Source organism: Alternaria ethzedia (genome assembly GCF_023757985.1).
Source record: "Alternaria ethzedia strain BMP 0044 chromosome Unknown scaffold_51, whole genome shotgun sequence".
Lineage (NCBI taxonomy): Eukaryota > Fungi > Ascomycota > Dothideomycetes > Pleosporales > Pleosporaceae > Alternaria > Alternaria ethzedia.
In genome coordinates this window covers 93,429-114,933 of record NW_026056244.1, presented here as the reverse complement: position 1 = coordinate 114,933, position 21,505 = coordinate 93,429, and the positions used below count along the sequence as shown (strand labels likewise).

Here is a 21,505-nt window from a genome sequence, read left to right as displayed (position 1 = left end):
AACTTTGAGCAGTGATGGAGGGAGTGGAGAAAAGTAGATGAGTGATTAAGTCGCAGGTGGGCGACGGAGTTTGAGCTGAAACGTGTATACAATTTTAATACTGAGTCTAACGTGCATCTGTTTCTGACTTTCCTGCTCTCGTGCGAACATGACAGATTAGCAGTGACAAGGTATGGTCATCCATGTGGTGATTTTCAGTGGACATGAATCCTCAAGGACATTCACAGACACATAAGGCACTCCATCACTCCATCCAGGAACAGCGAAGTGAACATGTGATGTAAGTAGTCCAGAATGTATCGCGATCTATATATTGCAGCGCCATTCCACCAAGCCTACTCTCAAGGAGTAGGCAGAAGCAAAACCCGTTGGACGCGGCTACAGTAACCGCTCTCTAACCTCGGCGATCAGCACCATATGATCATCACTTGCTGAACCCGTACACCGGGTTTCCAGCTTGCATCATATCCACGTCTTTGTGTCGATAACCATCCAGTATCAGCAGTCTGACGTTCGACATTCGGAAGCAAACGTTTCACCACCCACACCCAAACCCAACCCTTACACCCTCATCGTCGCTGTGTACCTCGACCTAGCGGTGAAAGCGCTGCAGCATCAGCACTCCACGTTCCAGACGCCCACGCATCCAGCCCGGCTCCAGTCCCGCTACCCCTGCGCCTTCGATACGAAACTACTTTCCGGCGTCACGCATTGACAGCTTCTGCACGGCCATCCATCTAATATCTAATCTCGTAACTCGACGCGAAGAACGGGCTCGAAGCGATATCCACCCGCCCACTGTTTACCCCCTGCTTACACGAGAGACAGGAGGGAAAACCCAAGTTGCAAGGTAAGCATGCGTGACACAACAGCCGTGGCCGACTAAACGCGGTTCACCACCTTCCGCTTCTTGCGGGTGGCGCATATATGCCGGAGGGTAATGAGAAGGAAGATTGGTGCATGCTACTGGGTAGACGGTGCGGAAACGGAAGCTGGACGTGGGTTGTGCATGCAACGGGTGTAGACTTGCATGCAGATAGTGTGCGTTTAGTTTAGCCCAGCGGCCCGTTGCCGTATTAGAACTACGTTGTGCAACGGGGTGACACGTTATCTCCGCTTTTGCTAGTGCGAGGGCGGTGTGGCGCTCGGGAGTCAGAGAAGGAAGCCTGGGTCTGGGTCCGGGTCTGGGTCTGGTTTGGGGACGTCGATACGATTTGATCTGCTAGAGGTTCGCTTGTTTAGATCTGGCAGGTTGCTGGCGGTGAGGTAGGTCAGTGGTGGAAAATTGGGGGTAGAACAGCAGGAGGGGAGTTGCATGTCGCGGCGATGTGCAGGAATCTTTTTCAGCATTGTTCCAGTGCGCAAGCGAGTAGCGAGATGGACGTTTTGTCTAACTTGTTCTGGGCGTTACTACAGCCAGATCGATCAGATACTGAGTCAGACGGAACTCAATCTCACGCCAACAGCCTGGTAAGCGGATGAGCGGTGCGGGCCTGAGCGACATCGTAACGGGATCTGTGAAGGATTCCTTTGTACATCGACTAGAACAGTCTGGCCGTGGCGCTCAAGTGGACGTAGGAATCGGTAGTCGAAGACCCTTTGGCTGCTTGAGCGGCAATGTATCTTTGGTTCGGGGATGCGGGAAGGTTGTCTCTGACCTCCACTGCCCCTCCGCCTCATGCGATGGCTGGCGGAAATGCGGTAAGCGAGGTTGGCGAGCGAGGACGATCCCAAGGATCAACGAAACCCACCGAACGGCGAGGTCTAGCCATCCTGGGTCTTCCGAAAAGCGCCATGGTCGAAGTGTGTGCTAGCGTGCTTCCTCACGTGGGATGTGTAAAGGTGGAAGGTGGGGTTAAGTCCTGACACGTCCACATCCAATATATAATCGGATGTTGATTTCGGTATCTGCCACAGTGACGATGGCAGTGTGCAGGTGTTCGATGCCCAACAGATCTCCCATGGAACCACTCATCGGAGATTCGAGGCCTCCAGATACGATTTGCTGATTTGCATGATGGAATCCCACGGCACGACCCCGTGTCCGTTATGCAGCATGCTTTAGCGCTAGTGTGTATACATCCTTGTGGAGACATCGACCCCTGTTCGCGCCTAACACTCGTCATCTTTTCGGCATCGTGTCGACTAAGAGTGAAGGCAGGTGCGGACGGGGAAGCGGGAGTCATGCACAAGACGTCTCCGCAAGCCCAATTCAGATGCGCAGGCCTGATGAGGCCTCAATCCCTTAACACCTGCGGTAGCCCTCGAGTCGACATCCGCGGGGTGGCCAGATCATGCGATGTCTTCTCTCGTTTGCTAAAATGCCGGGGTCATGTCGTCGCCAAGTGGATTCTGTGAGGTTACGTGCAGTAGATAGGAGTCGAAAGGTGCAGGGCTCAGTTGTCATAGCAGAATAAGGCCTGCTTTATAACCTGAGAGCCCGGTCAATACATTCGGTCCTATTGTTGCTGTCAGTATCACGTTCTTGTATTTGCATCCTATCCTTGGAACCGTGGCTCTTTTTGGGTTTGCATCATTGGCACACAATCTTCGGAAGACCGGTCAGGCTTGTGTGCCACCCTCCTCCGATTCCGCACCCAGCCTTTTTCGGCTAGCCACCTTATCCAAGTATCGTTGCTGTGGCTCGAAGCTCGTGACGAGCCCATTGCTGTTGGTTATAGCAGAGGCTTTTCGTTGGCATCCAAAGCAGCATCCAGCTCTGGCTTATCTCGGATCTGCAGCGGAAGAGGGGCATCTTGCGTTCGTCTAAAGACTGGGGTTCCTCTAGAACTTGCTCTTTTCAGGTAAGCACTGCCAGCGCAATAGGTTAAGCGAAGTGTGCGCACTCCAAAACTGTACTCGACTAGTCTATGTAGATGATCTTGGTCATTTCGTCAAGCAATACTGCCTCATTCGGTCGCTCCAGGGGCATGGCTCCTGTAGAGTATAAGATGCTAACTGACCGATGTGTAGCCTGTTCGTACTTTCGAGCTTTCCTCGGGCGCCATAAGACGGAAAAATACGCCCATACGACACAAAGGCGATCCATCGATCAGTTCGCGGGATTCGCTAGCTGCAGCTCCATAGCTACCGATGGCGATGTTCCGGGCCGTGGACCCATTGGCTCCTCACGCGAAGGACCGGCGACCAATACGGAAGGACGATGGCGGCGCCATGGCGGTAGACCGATTTGGGGAAAACGCATGGGCGATGGTTCACGCTGGTGATGTGAAGGAGCAGTCGTCGGTGAGTACGGTTTCTTTTTGCGTTCGGGGGCACTGTAGATAAGGTTTCGGGTCCTCCCTCCACATGAGCCGCTGGCGCGACGATTAGCGGCCGCCTTGGCCCAAATAACCGGACCCGGCAGGCGTGTGGCATCATAGACGGCAATAGCGACGAGCACATATGCTGACTTCTCCAGGCAACATCCTCGCACGCTGTCGAAGCCACCGTCAAGAAGGACGAACCAGAGGAGCCCGTTGCCGTCCCTACACCTATCGGCTGCTGGAAGGTCATCTCGCCTGAGGGCCGAGAGGAACACGTCTTTAGGCCCATCCCCGGCTTCGAACACCTGTGCAACGGCCCAGCAAAGTCGCAGGGAGTAGCCCGTCTGGCAGATCCGCCTAAAGCCATTCCCACACCAGTCTACCAGTCTGCCGTGGTCCAGGTACCGGGTAAGATCGAATGTCTGCTCTGTATGCGGCCCCGCTGACAGGCCCAGCTACGTCGGGAGATGTTCAACCCAAGAGCCGGAAGAGAGCTCGGTCGCGCGCAGGGGAACCGCGTCAAGGCGCAGCTCAGCACTTCAGCGAAGATGGAGACGACGAGCAGTACGACGATAGAGATGTCCCTGTGGCAACACAAAAGTCTTACACCTTCTACATTGGCGATGTCAAACCGTTGATGGGCTTCTTCCACCGAAGACTCGATGAGCTCACTATGAAGCCAGTGCGGCCCATCGTCACGGCTTGGGTCAAGCAACTGGAGCCCAAGCGTCTCAGCCTGTACGGGCCCTACCACAAGAAGCTGCCTAAGGAGCAGCCCTCTGAATGCACCCCACCTTGGTGGCCCCACGATGTGCCCTACGAAGAGCCTTCGCATCTGGATAAGGCGGGTAAGCTATCACATCTGCCTGTGAGAGTGAGCGACAGCTAATTCTCCCCAGGCCTTTTGAAACTTGCAGTCGACCTCATGCTTCAGCACCGCAAAATCGACGAGGCCAAGCGTAGAAGTCCATGGGTCGCCAAGCTCAAACACGCCGCGCAGTATGCCGTTGAGACCACGCCGCCAGACCAGTTCTCCTCGTCGAAAGGATCCAGATTCAGTGAGCGGATGCAAGGCCGAGCCCTATCCGAGATTCTGCCGAACCTCTTCGACATTGCACAATTATACGAAGACCACATCTTCAACTACAACCTCTTCGAAGGCACAAACAACCATGATCCCCGTAGAGGGACGCATGTGACTTGGCAGCCATTGACGAGACCGCCACGCCAGCAACCCGTACCTAGGAAGCGCTTCCGACGGGCCAGGGCTACTCCGCCTCCGAGGATAGAGCCCGACGCCGATGTATCTGGCAACGAGACCGAGGTTGACAACACCGCGACTGAGTCGCACCTGCCACGGGAGGAGAAAGCTCGCCGACCTCAGACATCCCAACAGCAAGCGCAAGCCCCCATTCGAGGACCGGCAATATCGCAACCACAACACATGCATCCATGCAGCTCCACTACAACGCCCAACACCTCTTTTGGTCAGTCGATGCACTCTCTTCATCTAGATGAGGACATGGACCTAGACGTCAAGGTGGCCAACCGCACCCCGTTTCACAACCAGACCCACGGTCAGAGCGACTTGCAATGCAGCCAGCCAATGCAATATTGTACTAGTCATTCAGGCTACCACCATGTACCGCAGTCACGACAGGCTCCTGGCTCAAACAACGTAGTGCAAGTGTCTGCATCAGCATACCACCAGCCATACACCATGTTCGATACACCGTACCATCACCAAGACGAGAACACCGCCTTCAGCAGCAATACCGGATATCCTTACGAGTATGACATGTTTGTCCCGTCGTTCTTCGACGGCCTACCGCACTTGTCCAGCATCAGCTGTGAGTCGGAAGGCTCTCATCATTAATCGCCTGCGACTTAGCGTGCATCATTTCGTCTTGCTTACATGCTCGAATCCGTTTCGGTTCATCTTTATGTTTTTCTTTCTTCGGAACGACTCACGATTGCGACGATCTCATTACTCATTACTCATCTTCTATCTTTTCGCATTTGTCAAGCTCCGTTCCAGCACAGCGACTGGGCACCTCCCATGCTGGATGCCTCGGCACACTCGCTGGAATATGCTTTTGGTGCACTTTCTTGATTTTGCATTCTACATGGTCCATGTCTTGCAATATACCCCATACGACGTCACGCCGCCCACGACTGCATTGCAACGACGCTGGTACAAAAGTTCATGGCTGCTTAGTGGAGGACGTAATTGGATAGGGAACGGATTGCCTATGTTTGGGACTGTTCTTGCTGAACGGCGTTGTATAAAACCTGGGGGGTAGCTGGTCTTTAGAAGAAGTGGATGAAAGTGGATGACCGTCAGTATTGTGGAGGCGAGGCGGTCAAACCCAGGTAGAGGTAAATAAGAGGAGAAAAGACATGTAAGTATCGCACGTCGATAGTTACGCATTTCGGATATGTTAGATATCAATCAAGATATCGAATCTACTAGCTTCTAAGCGCTGAGCGTGATGTTGTGAGTGAATTGAGCTGTTGATGTTGCAAGGAAGCGTGAAAGAGGAAGCGGCGACTCGGGCACCAGCCACACGTTATGTGCCAAGGCGCTAGGACCGCGTCACAGGCCCGGGCTCTGAGCTCATCCGTGGCTCTCTTGTTCGCGACACGGATGGGCCTTTGATGCTTTCTCGCAGCGCCCGCCAGTCGCACTCAACCCGACTCGGCCACCAGCGCAACCGATCCGACTACCGACATCTCGCCGCACCCGGAACCTCACTGTCGCATTCGCCATTGACCCTGGCTGATCGCGCACTAACACGCTCGTGATAGAGTCGCGACCATGGCGACACCGCGAGGTGGGAGAGGCGCCAGCGGAGGCGATCGTGGGCGCGGTCCCAAAGGCGGCAACAACTCGAATGCGAATCGCGCACGCGGCAGGAACAATGCGCAGAACGAGGAGCGACCGGCGCAAGGTCTATACAAAGGCGGGCAGGGACGCCAGAAGAACGACTCCGGCAATTCGTAAGTCGGCACACTCCCTCTGACGATAGCACAGGGCGCGGGCGGACCGAGGGCGCCATCACCAGGATGCATACTACACCACCGCCGTCGTTGCGATCTATACTAGACGAGGGCCTCCATGGCCGCTCGCGGCCTATTCTAACTAGATACCTATAGGAACGCTTCCACTTCGAATCCGTTCGGCGGGAATTCTGCGCCATCCTTTGCACCTCACGAATACCAGAAGCGACTGCAACACGTAAGGACTACATACATCGTGTCTTTTAGTCAATACTGACAGGCACAGATCAAAGCGGAGCGCCCCAAGATCCGCGAGAAGTTCGTCCGCGATGGTCTCATGAACCCTGAAGGCCAGATGCGCCTGATCGACTCCGTCAAGCTATACGGTCTTTGCCAGGAAATGTGTCCGGAATACGAGCGCGTGCGTCGCATAGTCGAACTCGACGTCAAGGCCCCCGAATGCACACCCGAGACCCAACACCTACCCTCCCGTAGCCAGCGCATCGCAGATGAGTCGCGCATGGTCAAGGCATACGCGCGGTCAGCGGCAGGCATGGACGTGGAGCTGGTCTCAGAGATTCGGTCGCCAGCCACGTGTCTGGTAAGTTAACAGAACTTCCTACATGATCGTGATTTAATATCCGCAGAAAACCCTCAAGTACCTGTACGGCCGCCTAAACGAAGACGATTTCCAGTTCCTCCACTCATGGCTTTGGGACCGCACACGAGCCGTTCGAAAGGACCTCCGCACACAACGTATCGAGAACAGGGCCGACATCGCGGTACTGCTCACCTCGCTCGAGTACAGCGCCCGCTTCTACATGTTGTCGGCTCACCACATGGCGCGGAGTACCAAGGACGATTACTCGCATCAACAAGACGTCGAGCAGCTGAATCAGACTCTCATCTCACTCAAGGAGCGATACGCCGACAACCGACGCGCCAACATCATATCAGAATGCGAGGCCGAGTTCTGGGCATACCGCCTCATCCTGGCTCCCATCTACGCCAACACCCAGCTCGAGAACGAACTCCACCGTCTACCTAGCGATTTACGGAACAACCCACGGGTCCAGACCGCTCTCGAGATCTTCCGCCTCCTCAAGTCTATCCTCATTCACAGGAACTACGACAACTGGGTACAATGCCAGTCAAATTGGAAGCGGTTTTGGGAGTTGATCAAGTCGCCGCGGGTATCATATCTTATGGCATGTGCGGCCGCTATATCCTTCAACAGAGTCCGTCACGTTGCACTGGATGTAGTCTGGCGTTGCTACCGAGTCGGTCTCTACCGGCATCAGGTTTCCGTCGAATTCTGGACAACCGACAGGCTGAGAGAAGTACTCGGCATGGACACTGAAGACGAGGCCGTCGAGTTTTGCGAAGCGCACGGTTTTGTCTTTGAATTCAACGAGGCAGGACAGCGCTTCATGGATATCAAACAGAAGCACTACGACAGGAAAGCGAATGTCCTCGCCAAGGCCGACATCAAGCCTCAATTCTTCTCCGCAACTATCGTCGAGGCCAAGCGATGTGGTCGTCCCTTGTCGACTGTCATCGCAGGCATGACTGTGAAGGAAGCCAAGAAGGGCGGGCTGTCTGCTACGCAAGCTCAACAGATGGAAGACCAGACGTCGTTGTTCATTCCAGAGACGACCAGTGTCTTCAAACAGCAACCTTCCGACGCAACTCCATCTGCTGGTGGCTTTGGCTTCAACGCGACCGCATCTCCCTTTCAGCCGAATGGCAATTCTACGACAACTCCAAATCCATTCGCGAAAGCCGTCCAGCCTGGCCTTTTCGATCCTTCCAAGAACAGCATTCAATTTGGGCAACCAGCGGAAGCGAATGCTAATCCATTCCTGCGCAAGGACCCCAACTCATTCCAGTCGACACCGACTGCACCATCATCAAACCCTTTCCTGAAGAACAACACTGCGCAACCGGAATCTACGACGCCACAGACTTCCGCAAATCCTTTTTTGAAGTTCAACAATGCTGCGAGGTCTGAGCCAACCACCACGCCGACTCCCGCGAATCCTTTCCTGAAGAACAACACCGCGCAGCCTCAGTCTACAACACCTCAAGCTCCAGCGAACCTCTTCACCCCAGCATCGCCTTTCCCTGATCCGGCGAAACTTCAAGCTTATCAGAAACAAGAAGCTGAATTCCAGAAAGGATTCCATTGGGGCGAAGAGCTTCCAGCTACGACTACACCCAAGGCCGCTCCTGCTTTCAACTTTACTGGGTCTTCGTTCAATGCTACACCCTCGCAAGAAACCCCACAACAGTCCTTCACCCCATCAGGAACCCCGCCTCCGACGGATTCTTCTCCACAAGAAGATGAAGCACAGAAGGCAGAGAAGGAGGCAGCTGAGAAGCAACGGAAACTGGACGAAGCACGCCAACGTGTACAGGAAGCCCAACGAGCAAAGCAAGCGAAGGAAGCAGAGCAGAAGCGTGAGGCTGAGGCTGCGGAAGCTGCGGCTGCGCGACAGCGGCAAGAACAGGCTGATCGAGAGCGCAAGGCACGCGAGCAGCAGGAAGAGTTGGCTCGACAGGCGAGATTCCGTCAAGCACAAGAGGAGGAAGCACGGCAAACACGCATACGAGAGAAGGACTCGGCATTGCATGCGCTCACGGCGGATGTTATGTTCCACCCCCAGGAGGGATTGCTGATGCAGTTCGTCGACAACGCTGCTATGAATTTAGCGAAGGAAGCTGCAATCACTGTAGAGATGGAGAGGAGAGTGGCGATGGTAGATCAGAAGCATAAGAGATATCTAGATGAGTTGAAACGGGCAGGCTTGGCCAAGATGATGTTGGCGGTGCAAAAGAAGAAGAAGTTACAGAAGTCACGAGAGAGGAGGAAGCGACTGAAAGAGCAACGGGCAAAGGCGGAGGCCCGACCAGACGAAGAACCGGCAGACGCGCCTGCACCGGTACAGCCGGCAACATCGAACGGTAAGACGACAGCAATAGTAGAACCAGAGGGGCGATCGGTGTCTCATCAACCTTCGAATTCTCGGCGCGCCAAGCGAACGCAACAGCGACATCAGGCTCAGAGTTCTGAGACGAATGGTGTGCACTCAGCCAAATCGGTGCCGGTCAACAACCCATCTCCTGAGACTACCTTTGACAAGAGCACAAGCAACGCCAGCACATCAATCACCGCATACTCCCAGGCATATCAGCAAGCCGTTGCGAATGCACCAGTAGACCGGACCGAGACGGACTGGTTCAGGTTGCGCGCTATGGGCATCGATCCGAGCAAGCACAGGAAGCGCAGCTTCGACTTTGGTTCCTCAGACGAAGAGAAGCCCAAGCTCATCGAGCCCAAGCGACCCAAGTTGTCACCAGCGTCGCCTGCACCGGAGCAGCATGAGCAGTCAGCACCGAGAACTATGCTCGAGGAACAACGCGCTCGTGCCGAAGCCATCAAAGAGTCCTTCCGGCAATCAACATCCACAACATCACCGTCTCACTCCTTCAACGGCGCGATGTCGTTTAGCGGACGGTCTTCATTCAACGATTCAACGAACGATCTCATCGCAAGAGCCCGACGGACGCTGGCAGATTCAAGAGCTGAGATGCCGCCTCCTTCTTTCGCCCCAGGCAAGTCGTATCGATCAGGATCATTTGATGCAAATGCCAGCCAGCTCATCGCACGGGCTAGGGGTCTTGCATCTCCCGCGGCCACTTTATCAAATGTCCAACACGACTGGAGCCGCAGCGTGCCCAACCTCGGACTCTCGGCATCTCAGAGCCGACAGTCCACATACGGCACATCCACGTATGGCAGCACCCTCCGCACCAGCACATCCACCAAGAACCGTCCAGCATACTGGGAACGCACAAGCCGCTTCGTACCACGCCATCTCTACGGCCAAGGCGCGGAAGCCGTTCGTGCCTACAGAATCGAAAATGGTCTCAGCAAATCACCTGCTAGCACCCGACCCGCCAGCACAGAGCCACTGGATATCTCATCACCGATACCCACGCAGCTTTCCTTCGTCCAACAGACTTCATCCCAGCCGATGAGCTACAAGCAAGACCAGTTCACTAGCGATTTTGCATCAATCAACGGCGCACACGTCATCGATGTCGATGCTCAGGATGAGCACGCCATCATGACTGACAACGAAGAGGACGTCCAGTCTTACAACCACTTCGGCACCACATCATCTTATCCCGAAGCGCAGTTTACTCCTTCCCAGGCTGCACCCTACCAGCAACATCAGGAGCAGGAGCAACAAGAAGAGTACTACGACCGAGACGCAGAAGACCAAGACGCAGACTCTGAGATGCACGACGGCGACGACGAGGAACTGCTCGATTACGACCAGGACTCTGATCTCGATGAGGAAGACGAGATTGAAGAAGATGAGGATGCAGAGTCCTTCGACGAAGAAGACGAGGACGAAGACGAAGATGAAGAAGAGGGTAGTGAGGACGGTAGTGACGAAGGCGGTGGTGCAGCGGATCCAGGTGCGAACGGCAAACCGGGTGCGACGGAAGACGATGCAATTGAATTGTCGGATTAGTCGTCTGATCCTTCCGTATCCGCACCTTGGCCTTGCCTTCACTATTGAACCGACGCGTCACACGAGTACTGCGATCACGGAGGTCGCAGTTGGGGGATTGAGTTTGGAGGAGTAGGCGGAGGAAGTGTATCATATAAGGATTTTTGTATGCATAGCGAGGGCGTTTCTTGGGTTTTCGGTTGTTTTCCAAACACGATAAGTACTGCATAGCATGGTGTGGACAGGGACTGGTTTGCACTGGGTATGGAGCAATGATACCCTATGGGCGCATGGTTGGTGGAGAATTAAATGGAAAAGCACCGTATGGTCGGAGTGAGAGATTTGGAAGATGTGTTATGATGTGCTTGCTTGATTGCTTTGTGTTTATGCATCGTGTGTAAGTGAGTGATGCCGCAAAGTCTAAGTGACGACCTTCTAGACGGAGATGTTACTCAGTCCAAGCAAGATCTGGCAAACTCATTAGCAGTGTATCAAAGTTGTGAGAGTCTTGTTGCTAACCTTTTGAATGTAGCGTACCCCAACGATAACGTCATCCTCATCCTTGAAGTCGTTCTCGTCGCTGAAATCGGGATTGCTTTTATCCAGACATGTCAGGCACGATGTGACGATACCCGTATACTTATCGCCCATGCAACTGGGTAGTTCACGCTGCGCAATCCCGATGAGCGTATGTTTGATCGACTTGGCCTTGCCCACTTCGTCCTTCTCAGAGTAATCTGGCGGCGGCAGGAGTTGCGACGGGGTGGGCTCCCCCTTCACACTGTTGTACGTGACGAGTGTGCGCCACATACCTATCTCCAGCAAGCAAACACCCAGGCTGTAGATGTCGTGCTGCATCTTGTATGCTTCCTCTGGTTTCTCGCCCTGGCGCTCTGGGTGGCGGTACAGATCTCTTTCCCAGACAGAGTCGCTAGTCTTTAATGTGCGGCCTGCATCTGCGCGAAACTTCTCAAAGCCAAGCAAGAAGGAGTGTGCGAGCTCGGTCTTGCCGCTGTCGAAGATAAGGACTGTTTCGGGGCGAATGCCTTTGTGCACGAACTCGTACATGTGGACGTAGCTCAAGGACCGCGCTAGCTGCTGTGCGAGGCGGAAGCGTACGCTGAGACTCATGTTGGGCTTCGATTCGATCAGGATGTTGCGCAGACTTTGCGGCGAGTGTAGGGAGGACGGTATGTGGAAGTGGAAGTCGAAGGCTTTGAGAGAGCCATTGGTCTTGTATACTCGCGAAACGCCACGGCATTTGAGTAAGCAGAAGCTTATCGGGTCTGTGTCTGTGAGCTTGCGGGCAAGGTCGCGCACGTCTCTGCTCTGGATGTCGAGGCTGATGCCTGGCGTGGCGGGGACAGAGTCTGCTATTAGCGGGTCTTTTGAGCTGCGATGGCAGATATATGCAGTCGAGTACGGTATTGCCGTGTAGTTGTAGTTTGACGTTTCTTCCGCTTTCATGAAGACAGTAGTACTTCCGCTTTGGGGATCCATTCTCAGGCAATTGCGGACAGTCTTTGCCTTGGACATTATCTTACGCGCAGCATCCTCCATTGGTTCTTGTTCTGCGGATGACTTTGGCTTCTTAAACCCGGTATCGACCAAGTTGTCTGAGATCCGCATGATGTGGTACCAACCCGGGTCGAAATATCCCTGCCATTCCTTCAACTCGCCTATGGCAGCGTCCAAGCCCTTCTTGATGAAAGGGTACTTCCATTTGCTATATTGCGTGTCTTTCGTCGCCTTCGGGTCGGTTTCAGTAGGACCTTGTTTCTTTTCGAGTTTCTGAACTTCGCTCATGGCCGCCTTCAATCTGTTCACCAACTGTCCGAGTATCTGGTCTTGCATAGCCAAGAATTCCTCTTCTAGGGCCTTCCGAACGCGCATGAGGTATTGGACTTGCCACTGAACCTGGTGCCAGATCACTTGCATTTTCAACAGCCTTTCACCGATCTCTTTGTCCGCATTCTGGTAGCTGTTGTACATCTGGACGAGGTTCTTCCCATACCTAGAAGCTCAGTCATCAGAAGTCTACTGCCCAGGCAAAGCACTCACTTGATCGCCAGATCAGCAGTCGCGATGATTGCAAGCGCCACTTCGATGGACATTGCGCAGTGTTGATCGACTGTCGTATAAAGGCTTGAATGTGACTGCGATACCCGACCGGTTGCTCGAAGAAGTGAGTAACAAAGATAAGACCGGATGGCATGCAGGGGCGGGAATAGACAGGGTGGCGGCGTACAGTCAAAGAGTCGACGGAACGGGCAGTGATAGTCGTTGCTGGCTGCGAGTGAGGGGCCGTAAAAGATGCGAATAGACACGGGAGCGGCTGTGTGATACAGCGCAAGGCTGGCTAATATACATACGAGAAGAGTTACAGGGTTAATCTCTCCCGCCTATACGTGGTTGGGGGCGAGACTGGCAGTGCCTGCCGTGCCACCTGGATACATCAGCGGGGTAGGCTGGGGTCGCATCATGACGCCGCTGCTGCTTCCGATGTACATCCCACCCCTCACGCACTTTCCGTCCATAATTCTTTCGTCGCTACCCGGCCATCAGCTTTTTCCGTTGTTGTGTCTACTCTATCCCAGGCCTTCGCTGCATCCCCTTGGCGCACATGGCTGCCCCACTTTCCGAAGACACCGTCGCTATAGCGCCCGCGTCGGAATTAGTGAATGACACGAAGCTGGACACTGTCTTCAAGAAAGATTGCACGATTCATCTGATTGATCGGAAGAAGCATAAGTGGAAGGCGAACCAAGAACTTGGGCAGGGAGCATTCGGGGTCGTTTGGTTGGAGAGGCTGGTAGGAGGTGGCGACGGCGACGTACGAGCTGTCAAGAAAATCAACAAGGAAGATGCAAAGAACTACAATCGCGAGCTACATGCGATAGCAAAGTTTTCCAAAGACCGGGTAAATCTTCCTCCATCTCCATTCGAGCTGTGGTCTACCGCGTTGTACAGAGCTGATGCACCTGTCAATTTAGTTCAACACATGGTTTGTCAAGTCGTTTGGATGGTACGAAAATGACGAGCACGTCTTCATCTCGATGGAATACCTTCCCCACGGAGATCTAGGCTGTTATCTCGACAAGTCCGGCCCACTACCAGAGCTCGAAGTTCAACAGATCGCTTGCCAGATACTAGAAGGGCTCGAATGTATGCACAAAGACGAATTCATCCATCGCGACCTAAAGCCACAAAACATACTTATCAAAGAGACTGGCCCTCGTTGGTGGATCAAGCTCGGCGATTTTGGGATCAGCAAGCGTATGGATAACGCCGAGTTGCATCATACAGTCACTGGTACACCTGCCTTCATGGCACCTGAAATGCTTGCGTACGGCGGTAAACTTCATTCTGAGACTTTCGCCGACTCAAAACCATATACAAACGCTGTAGACATCTGGGCTTTGGGCGCATTGGTATTTGTGGCTCTTACTGGGGTGCGCCCTTTCGCGAAAGATTTGCTATCCTACGTCAACTACAAAACGCCGTTCCCTAAGGACTTGCTACAGAAGTACGACGTCTCACAGCCTGGATGTGATTGTATCGAAAGACTTTTGGCAGTCATTCCCGAGGATCGACTCACGGCCTCCGGCGCACTGCACGATACTTGGCTTGCAGAACAAAGAGCGGAATCTCTTGCAGCGTCGCTCGAATCCCTAGAGTACGTAAGAGCCCTTTCCATCTAACGCAGTCCTATTGTTCTGACCATGCATAGGACAACATCCACGTCAACCGAGACTGGTCGCAGTACGCTTGATATCGCCCGGTTTCTCTTACGTCACGATCCGAAGTCAGCCTCCATCGCATCTCAGACTACTCCTGATACACAAGCTTCTACTCTAGTGTACAAAACTCTCGATGCTGTCAAAACCGCTGCCATGGACAAGTTTTCCACTTTTTCACGGCGAAAGGATCAGTCTATTTCGCTAGACTCCCACGACAATGCCCTTGGTCTTACGACACTAGTAGAAGAACCGTCATTATCTCCCAATGGCTCTACCAACGCTTATGCCATCTTTAAAGATCATGTGTACGAAAATGTGCAAAAAGCACAATCTCAAGAGTCGTTAGCTTGGTCAGAAATGGAAGTCAGTGGCCCAACAGACTCGGCAAGAGCGGAAAGCGCAAAGAGTTCGAGGAACTCGGGAGTAAAGCGCCTCTCTGCTAATACCACACCGTCACATGTGACACCATCAGTCACAATACAGTCTGCTCTAGACAGTAAAGAGTCTCTGGAAGAATCTGATGACTATTTTGATCGGCCTATCGCAGTCAATGACTATAGTCTTTCGCCCAGCACAACCATATCAGAGGCATCACCTTCTCAGTCAGCATCGCAGACCTCACCAAGAACACCCAGCGGTCACTGGACGAGAGCGATGCCATTTTCATCGCTTTCCGTGGATAACGTCAGCCCTGTCAGCCCAGGATGGTCAAAAGATCCTTCAATTATTCAACAAAAGGGCTGCTCGCTCAGGCCACTGTCTTTACCAAACGACCTCACGCACACAATGGACCCAGATGCATTGTAAGTACATATATACGATCATAAATCGTACTTGCGTATTTACACATATAGCATCATCGTAATACCGGGTGTGGGTGATCCCCCCGTCGAAATATGGAGCAGAGACGGAGTGCAAAATGAGCCACTTGTACGTGACTTCACAAAGCACTTCATGAACATACAAGTTTTTGCACTCGAACATGACTTGAGAGTGAATGGAAGAACCTTCCGCCGCTGGGATCAACTACGGGAGAGTTCGCATACGATGATGCAGCTGCTCCACGAACATCGCGAGCAGACTGGTGTAGGTACTCACACTCTCGGGAAAAGCTCTTTATCTAATCGAATTCCACAGACTATGTCTATACCTATGGTTTTTCTGGGACACGGCGTCGGAGGCTTGATCATTAAAGACGTAGGTTCGTGCAGCAATAAAGATAGATTAATGCTAATACCGGCCAGTTCTTCTGGAATTCAAGTGGCCCCCAGCACCGAGGCTTTCCAATCCGTTGGTATGAGGACATAGTCAACAACACAGTCGGAATTGCTCTACTCGGAACACCCCATCTCACGAAAGCAAACTCGACGGATGCAGAGAGCATACTAGGCGTCATTACGAGAGCACCGACATCCAGAAAGTCGGAGCCCCTTCACAGGAAGCTCCTAGACCTGAAAGATACCGAATATGTCCGCTCTCTGTCAGAGGAGTTCGACAAGTATATCCGGCAAAATGCCCCCCGCCTACCTATCTTATCAGTCTGGGATGGGCGAGAAAGCGATGCAATGCGAATAGAGGAGACGAGGTTGACCGGGCGCAGATGGAGAGCAGAGAAATTTGTGGTACGTCAAGGAGACAGCATACCCATTATCAACGATAATGGGCCTTGATGAAGAAAGTGTCTAACGTATACCGCAGATTGTCACGTACGAAATGGCCAAGATGGGCTTGCCAAACGAGGAGATGATGGTAGCTGATTGCAATCACTATCAGCTGTGCACACATAGCAATCCCGAGTTTCGAAAGAAGCTCATCGGCTTTTGCCATGAGAAGCTGCTGGAAGCACACGGCAGAAAGTTGGGAGGGCCAAGTAGCTCATCCGTGGCTTTGGACAACATCTTGGGCGAAGGATCGAATGTGCCTTCGCCATGGTGATACCCACGTTCATGGTACTGGGTGGCAATGTGTATTTTTAACAACACTCGTTACTTGCCGTTTATCCACTATCACTACACCTACATTACGTCTCTTGCAGCTACACGTACCCAACCTCGCACTGCACCGTGAAAGGGATGAGAAAAGGGGCGATTGCCTCCCACGTGCACCGATCAGGCTCACATTGATCTTATGTCAGACTTTGGGCGAACACGGCAGTTAGCATGCCAACGGAGGAGAGCGGTTCGAAAAAGAATGAGGCTCCAGAGGAACGGAACTCCCAAAGGGACTACGCTATCGCGGGCAAATGGATGCCACATTGCGAAGGCAGCTTCCTGGGAGACGTTGCAGTGCGCGTCGAGCGCCTGCAAGAGCGAACGCGCATTCCCTTGCGGGGTTCGTCAGCCATTCAGTGCAGCTGGAGCCGCTCAACCCAGCAAAGAACGACGCGGCTCAAGCACTGCTCCATGCACCCGCATTCAGCATCACTATTGATTGCCACATCCCCTGTATTGACCGACTGACCACAACATCCCGATTGCGTGCTATGTGCGAGCTCCAACAGCGCCATTACCCCAAAAAGTAACACCGCAGAGATCGCGACCAGAGACAATCTTGCAAAACCCCAGTCACAGATCCCCCGAGATAAGCCAAAAAACCGTGGACGGCGCGAAGCCTCCCCATGTCAATCCAACGGCTTCTTCGGTCCTTCTCTCGGCGAGATCAGCAACCGTTTATCTGCTGATCATGAACGAAACGAGTGCTACACAGTCAGCCCTAAACAACCAGTGCGGGTGCCACCCCTCACGACTGCAACCGGTTTTGTGACTCTTCTCAACAAGTTCCAACGTGCTGGCCCTGTTGGGCGTTGTTGGGCATGATATGTAAGGATGCTCGTTGTTTGCTCGACCACATTGGGGCATCCACAAGCTTGGAATGGGAGATGAGGATGTCCCGGCATTACTCCAAGAGGCAATGGGGTATCTGATGGTATGTCGCACTGGTGCCCAATCATTTCTGCAAGCGTTTCGTTGGGGAAGACGCACGCGCAGGGTATCGATATCCAGCTCTCTCATCTAGGTGCCCAGATCGCTCCTGCACATCTTGCAGCATCGGAGTTGTTTCAAAGAGCAGACCAACGGCGCCGCTAAATGTTGCGTAGTGATCATCATGGCATCATTAAAGACTTTAATTACCTGCAGGATTGCGAGCTGTGCAGCATGGTGGGTGGTAAGGTTGACACGTAACTTGCGGATGTCCTGTCCAGACAAACGGTCCGCACCGAAGTGTTCGATCATGCAATGCCTGCAGTGGTCAAACTTTCGGCTTCGATCAAACCTACCGGACCAGACCCCTTGCAGCGATCGAGAGGACAGAATAGAGCTTCGTGGAGATAAGATTGCTGGCAGCTTCCTGATTGGTGTGTATATGCGAGAGGGTATTGCCGTGCAGCTCGCGGATGTTTCCCCATATCGACACATCGTGAGCGGTGCAGCTTGGTGTTGCATAATACGATGTAGCGTGCCTAGATTCTAGGGCTATCATCGAGATTCGTGATGGCGTTCTAGCTTAGTACCGCACGACAGTCGTCCGAATCGGATGTTCTTCGTCTTCCGCCAAGCCGAAAATGATCGGTAGCAGACTACCATCATCATCGGCCAACTGCTCCGCTGGAAGTGTGTGGACGTCATTGCTGAATGAGTCAGTTTCGCTCTGTCCGACCCAGCTCCCCGCAATTTCCACCTTCATCCCACGTGGCAAAGATGTCTGAAACAACCAAGTTTCCTAGTTAGTCCAAACCAACATGAAGAAATACACGGATGAACGTGGTGAGACCGTGATGAGCATCCAGGGCGGAAAGACCCGCTAAGGCTGTCTCTTGATCCGCGCGCACAACGTCAACCGCATAAGGGCCTTGGAGTAGAGGTAGTCGGGAAGACCTCGCGGACCCGTGTCTAGACGCCCTGAAGGATTTTTGAATACGGAGTGGCCCGCCTGGTGAAACAGCGTGTCCCTTGCGTTTGCGGTGCGGGCGTGAGCGAACGTCTGTGACGAGCTCACTTTTTTGGAGGGGCTGTGGACTGGTGGCTGAACAAACTTCGTCAGAAGGGCATGTTCCTGGGCTACCTAGTCTAGGCCGACATCTTCAACGGCGGAGCAGTAGTGAAGCAACGGTCATAGTACAGTAGTGAAAAGCTGACAGCTCAAGTGCGTGATCTTGCCGCGCTTGTACGTACGAATGCGGACTTGATGTCTGTCTCGAAAATTCGCCGGGTTTGGCAGATGTCTCCGATCTTGTTGAGTGGATTCGTCTATCCTGCTACACGAAGGTCTGCGCCAGGAAGGTTTCTAACGCACGTCATTCCGCAATGTATTGCACTTGCAGCACACGAGTCCGGTTCGACGTTAGAGACAGTGGAGCATGCAATTCAATGCGGCTACCAACTGGCAGTGGGCTGAAACAATGCTGGTGCAAAGTCGTACCATACTGCAGGAGATTTCGTCGATAATCGAGAGTCCATTGTGCGAATAGGATTAATTCAACATTCGGATTATAGCCCCGCCGGAGCTCATTCGTTCAAAAACCACGAGGCTGAACATCAGGGCGACAAAGTTAAGGATACAGCCGGTTAGTGAAACTGTTGAACACGAGAACGTAGCACATGGCTAGTCGCCTCCAGTAGGTCCAGAAGGTATGAGGTAACTAGACAGTGACGTTGCAGGCGCCGCTGAGAGAAAGTCCAGCCCTCAGGCATCGTTGAGTCATTGACAGGGTGAGGGTGCTTTCTCAGTTGGGGTTACAGTATGACCTCCCGGGCAACTTTGGCAAGCCCATATCTTGGCCCAAATTGACAGCACGATCGAAAACTGACGGTGTGTGGTGGCGTTGTTCTACGGCAATGTTAGACGATCTATTGATGTGCTAGCAGCTAGCTGGCCAATCGCAATACGCCATGGCGGATGAAAGCCGTGATGTTTAAGGGTACCGACGGCGTGCTTGAAGCCACACGATAAAGAAACAGCGCCGCCGTTTGTGACGCATGATGGGTGAAGTGATGTTCCTGGATGTTGTGCCGAGGTGCAAGCGACGAGACAGGTAACGTCGTATGAAGCCAACAGCGGGAGTTACGGGAATGTCAGGTGCCACGAAACTGTGCAACAGACGATGTCCTTAGTTACAAGTCCGGCGAGTCGATAGTCGTGGATGCCGTCCGCTCGAGCATCTGCCTACAGCGCCCCGGCAGGGTCATGGATGAAACATCGATTAATGCTCCGGATGCTACTGCAACGGGGCGAATAAATCCTGCGCTGGAGTTAATCTCAGGAGAATAAAACTGCAGGTTGGGTGTGCAACCAAGTTCACGTGGCGCCCGCACTTACATTTTGGACTACAGCTGCGCGGGCCGGACCCCTCCACGACGCTTGACAAATGAGGACTCGACATTGGCCGAGGTAGCCCCGAAACAAGCTTTCCCTCTGGTCCCTGGGGAGGAGTTCGCCGCACACGATGTTCGCACTCGTTGCGCTCCGCGGAAGATAGCCGCTTAGCGCATTGCTAGCAGGAAATATCCGTACGATCCGGATCTCCAGGATCGTCCAGGGACCTCATCTTCCGGTGTAGATCATCCCCGTCATGTGCACCCATTTGCGCACCTGTGCAGTGTGGAAGCAGGTCTAATGGAGCTTGCCGACCTGCGAAAATGCCCAACACGAGGAGTAAATGGATGCTGAGGGTGGATCTCGCCGCGGATAGCGCCAAGGTACACTATCAGTCAATAGAACATGTCGGGGGTGATCCTAGGTAGACTGCACGCCGGGAGGGCTTGATCGTCATGGAGTCTCTCCCAAGTCGAAGGCATGCCGGCTCTCTCAACGTTGACGAAACAGGATCTGGACTTTGAGCATGCTGACTCAAGTTGGCGTTCGCGACAAGGAGACGTTGAGTCGCTTCTTCCTTTCCAACCGCGACGCCGTTCGGTTCCGGAATGGGCGATGAAAACCGAGGCTGATATCGACACGTGATACAGCCTACATGGAAGGATTATCGTGACGCCGCTGTGCATTTGCGCGTCGGTGTGATGGTCGAGCAGATGCTGCAGAATGTTACATAGCACCATCGCAGTCATCGTGTCCACTCCAAAAGTAGGATCGATGCGGTATTTGCGACTGAGCCGTGATCGTACCGTACGCAACAAGACCCTGCTGTGTGTTTAGCGCGTCGCGGTTGATGTGCAAAGACATCACATCATCCAACTTGTGCTGATCGTAGCCGACTTTCGCCTACCCGCGCACCTGAAGTCACACTCGCTGCCACCTGCGCCTCGGGAACAATCCGGGGCAGGCGAGACGCTGGCGCAGACTCAATGAGCTATCCACAAGAGCCTGCTTCGAAAGCGACAAGGTACATGTCTTGTCCTGACTTGACGATTCGTGGGCGCAGCTGAACTTCTGGTCATAGCAGTAAGAATAGCGCGGTTAGCAGTGGGCGCGATAGGTCTCGTTGCGAGAAAATCAGACCATAACGACACGAATGAGCACGTGTGTTGGAGAGTAAAAAAACTAATCCAGGTCAGCGCTATTGCGATTGAAACGCGAACAGGACAAGGAGGACTAGGTTAGTACAGTCTGCGATAACCTGATGACCTGATTCCAGGTTGAGAGTGGACTCACTGATCAACGACCGACTGCGAACGTGCGGCCTGAGTCGATGCTGGTTGTATATATGTCCGGGACCTATATTTGCTTTGTTTAAGAGCTTGCAAAGCAACGATGTTCCCAGTCTGAGCAATGCGCTGGAGGGGCGCGCCACAATTGGCGAACATGCGTCCCCCAGCTATCAATTGTCGGTGATAGACACTGGAGGCCAGCAAACAGCTAGCACATGTCTAGTCGATTCCTCTCGGGCGTGGCCAGAATGCAGTCGTCTTCTCAATGCGACCTCCTAGCATCTAGCGATAGCCGTTGAAACCTGGTTGCTGTCAGGCGCGGTGTCAGCAAGCCTCCAAAGAGAGCGATGCTAACGCACGGAGACAAGTGATGC

General features: G+C 53.4%; 4 protein-coding genes across 4 annotated transcripts; 3 read left to right on the top strand and 1 right to left on the bottom strand.

Annotated features, from left to right (window-relative positions):
- Window positions 1–3,174: 3,174 nt before the first annotated feature.
- J4E87_010573 (uncharacterized protein) lies at window positions 3,175–5,142 on the top strand (the record flags this gene model as incomplete). Its single annotated transcript, XM_049382145.1, has 4 exons — window positions 3,175–3,246; window positions 3,422–3,674; window positions 3,722–4,114; window positions 4,166–5,142. The coding sequence occupies 4 exons, from the start codon at window positions 3,175–3,177 to the stop codon at window positions 5,140–5,142; spliced, it is 1,695 nt and encodes a 564-aa protein (XP_049228132.1).
- Window positions 5,143–6,084: 942 nt separating this feature from the next.
- Window positions 6,085–10,810, top strand: J4E87_010572 (uncharacterized protein; the record flags this gene model as incomplete). The annotated part of the gene is made up of 4 exons (XM_049382144.1): window positions 6,085–6,266; window positions 6,423–6,504; window positions 6,553–6,867; window positions 6,914–10,810. 4 exons carry the CDS (start codon window positions 6,085–6,087, stop codon window positions 10,808–10,810), a joined length of 4,476 nt encoding a protein of 1,491 aa, XP_049228131.1.
- Window positions 10,811–11,224: 414 nt separating this feature from the next.
- On the bottom strand, window positions 11,225–12,903 carry J4E87_010571 (uncharacterized protein; the record flags this gene model as incomplete). The annotated part of the gene is made up of 3 exons (XM_049382143.1): window positions 11,225–11,257; window positions 11,309–12,803; window positions 12,851–12,903. The coding sequence occupies 3 exons, from the start codon at window positions 12,901–12,903 to the stop codon at window positions 11,225–11,227; spliced, it is 1,581 nt and encodes a 526-aa protein (XP_049228130.1).
- A 509-nt stretch (window positions 12,904–13,412) lies between these two features.
- Window positions 13,413–14,561, top strand: J4E87_010570 (uncharacterized protein; the record flags this gene model as incomplete). The annotated part of the gene is made up of 3 exons (XM_049382142.1): window positions 13,413–13,709; window positions 13,783–14,469; window positions 14,520–14,561. The coding sequence occupies 3 exons, from the start codon at window positions 13,413–13,415 to the stop codon at window positions 14,559–14,561; spliced, it is 1,026 nt and encodes a 341-aa protein (XP_049228129.1).
- Window positions 14,562–21,505: the final 6,944 nt, after the last annotated feature.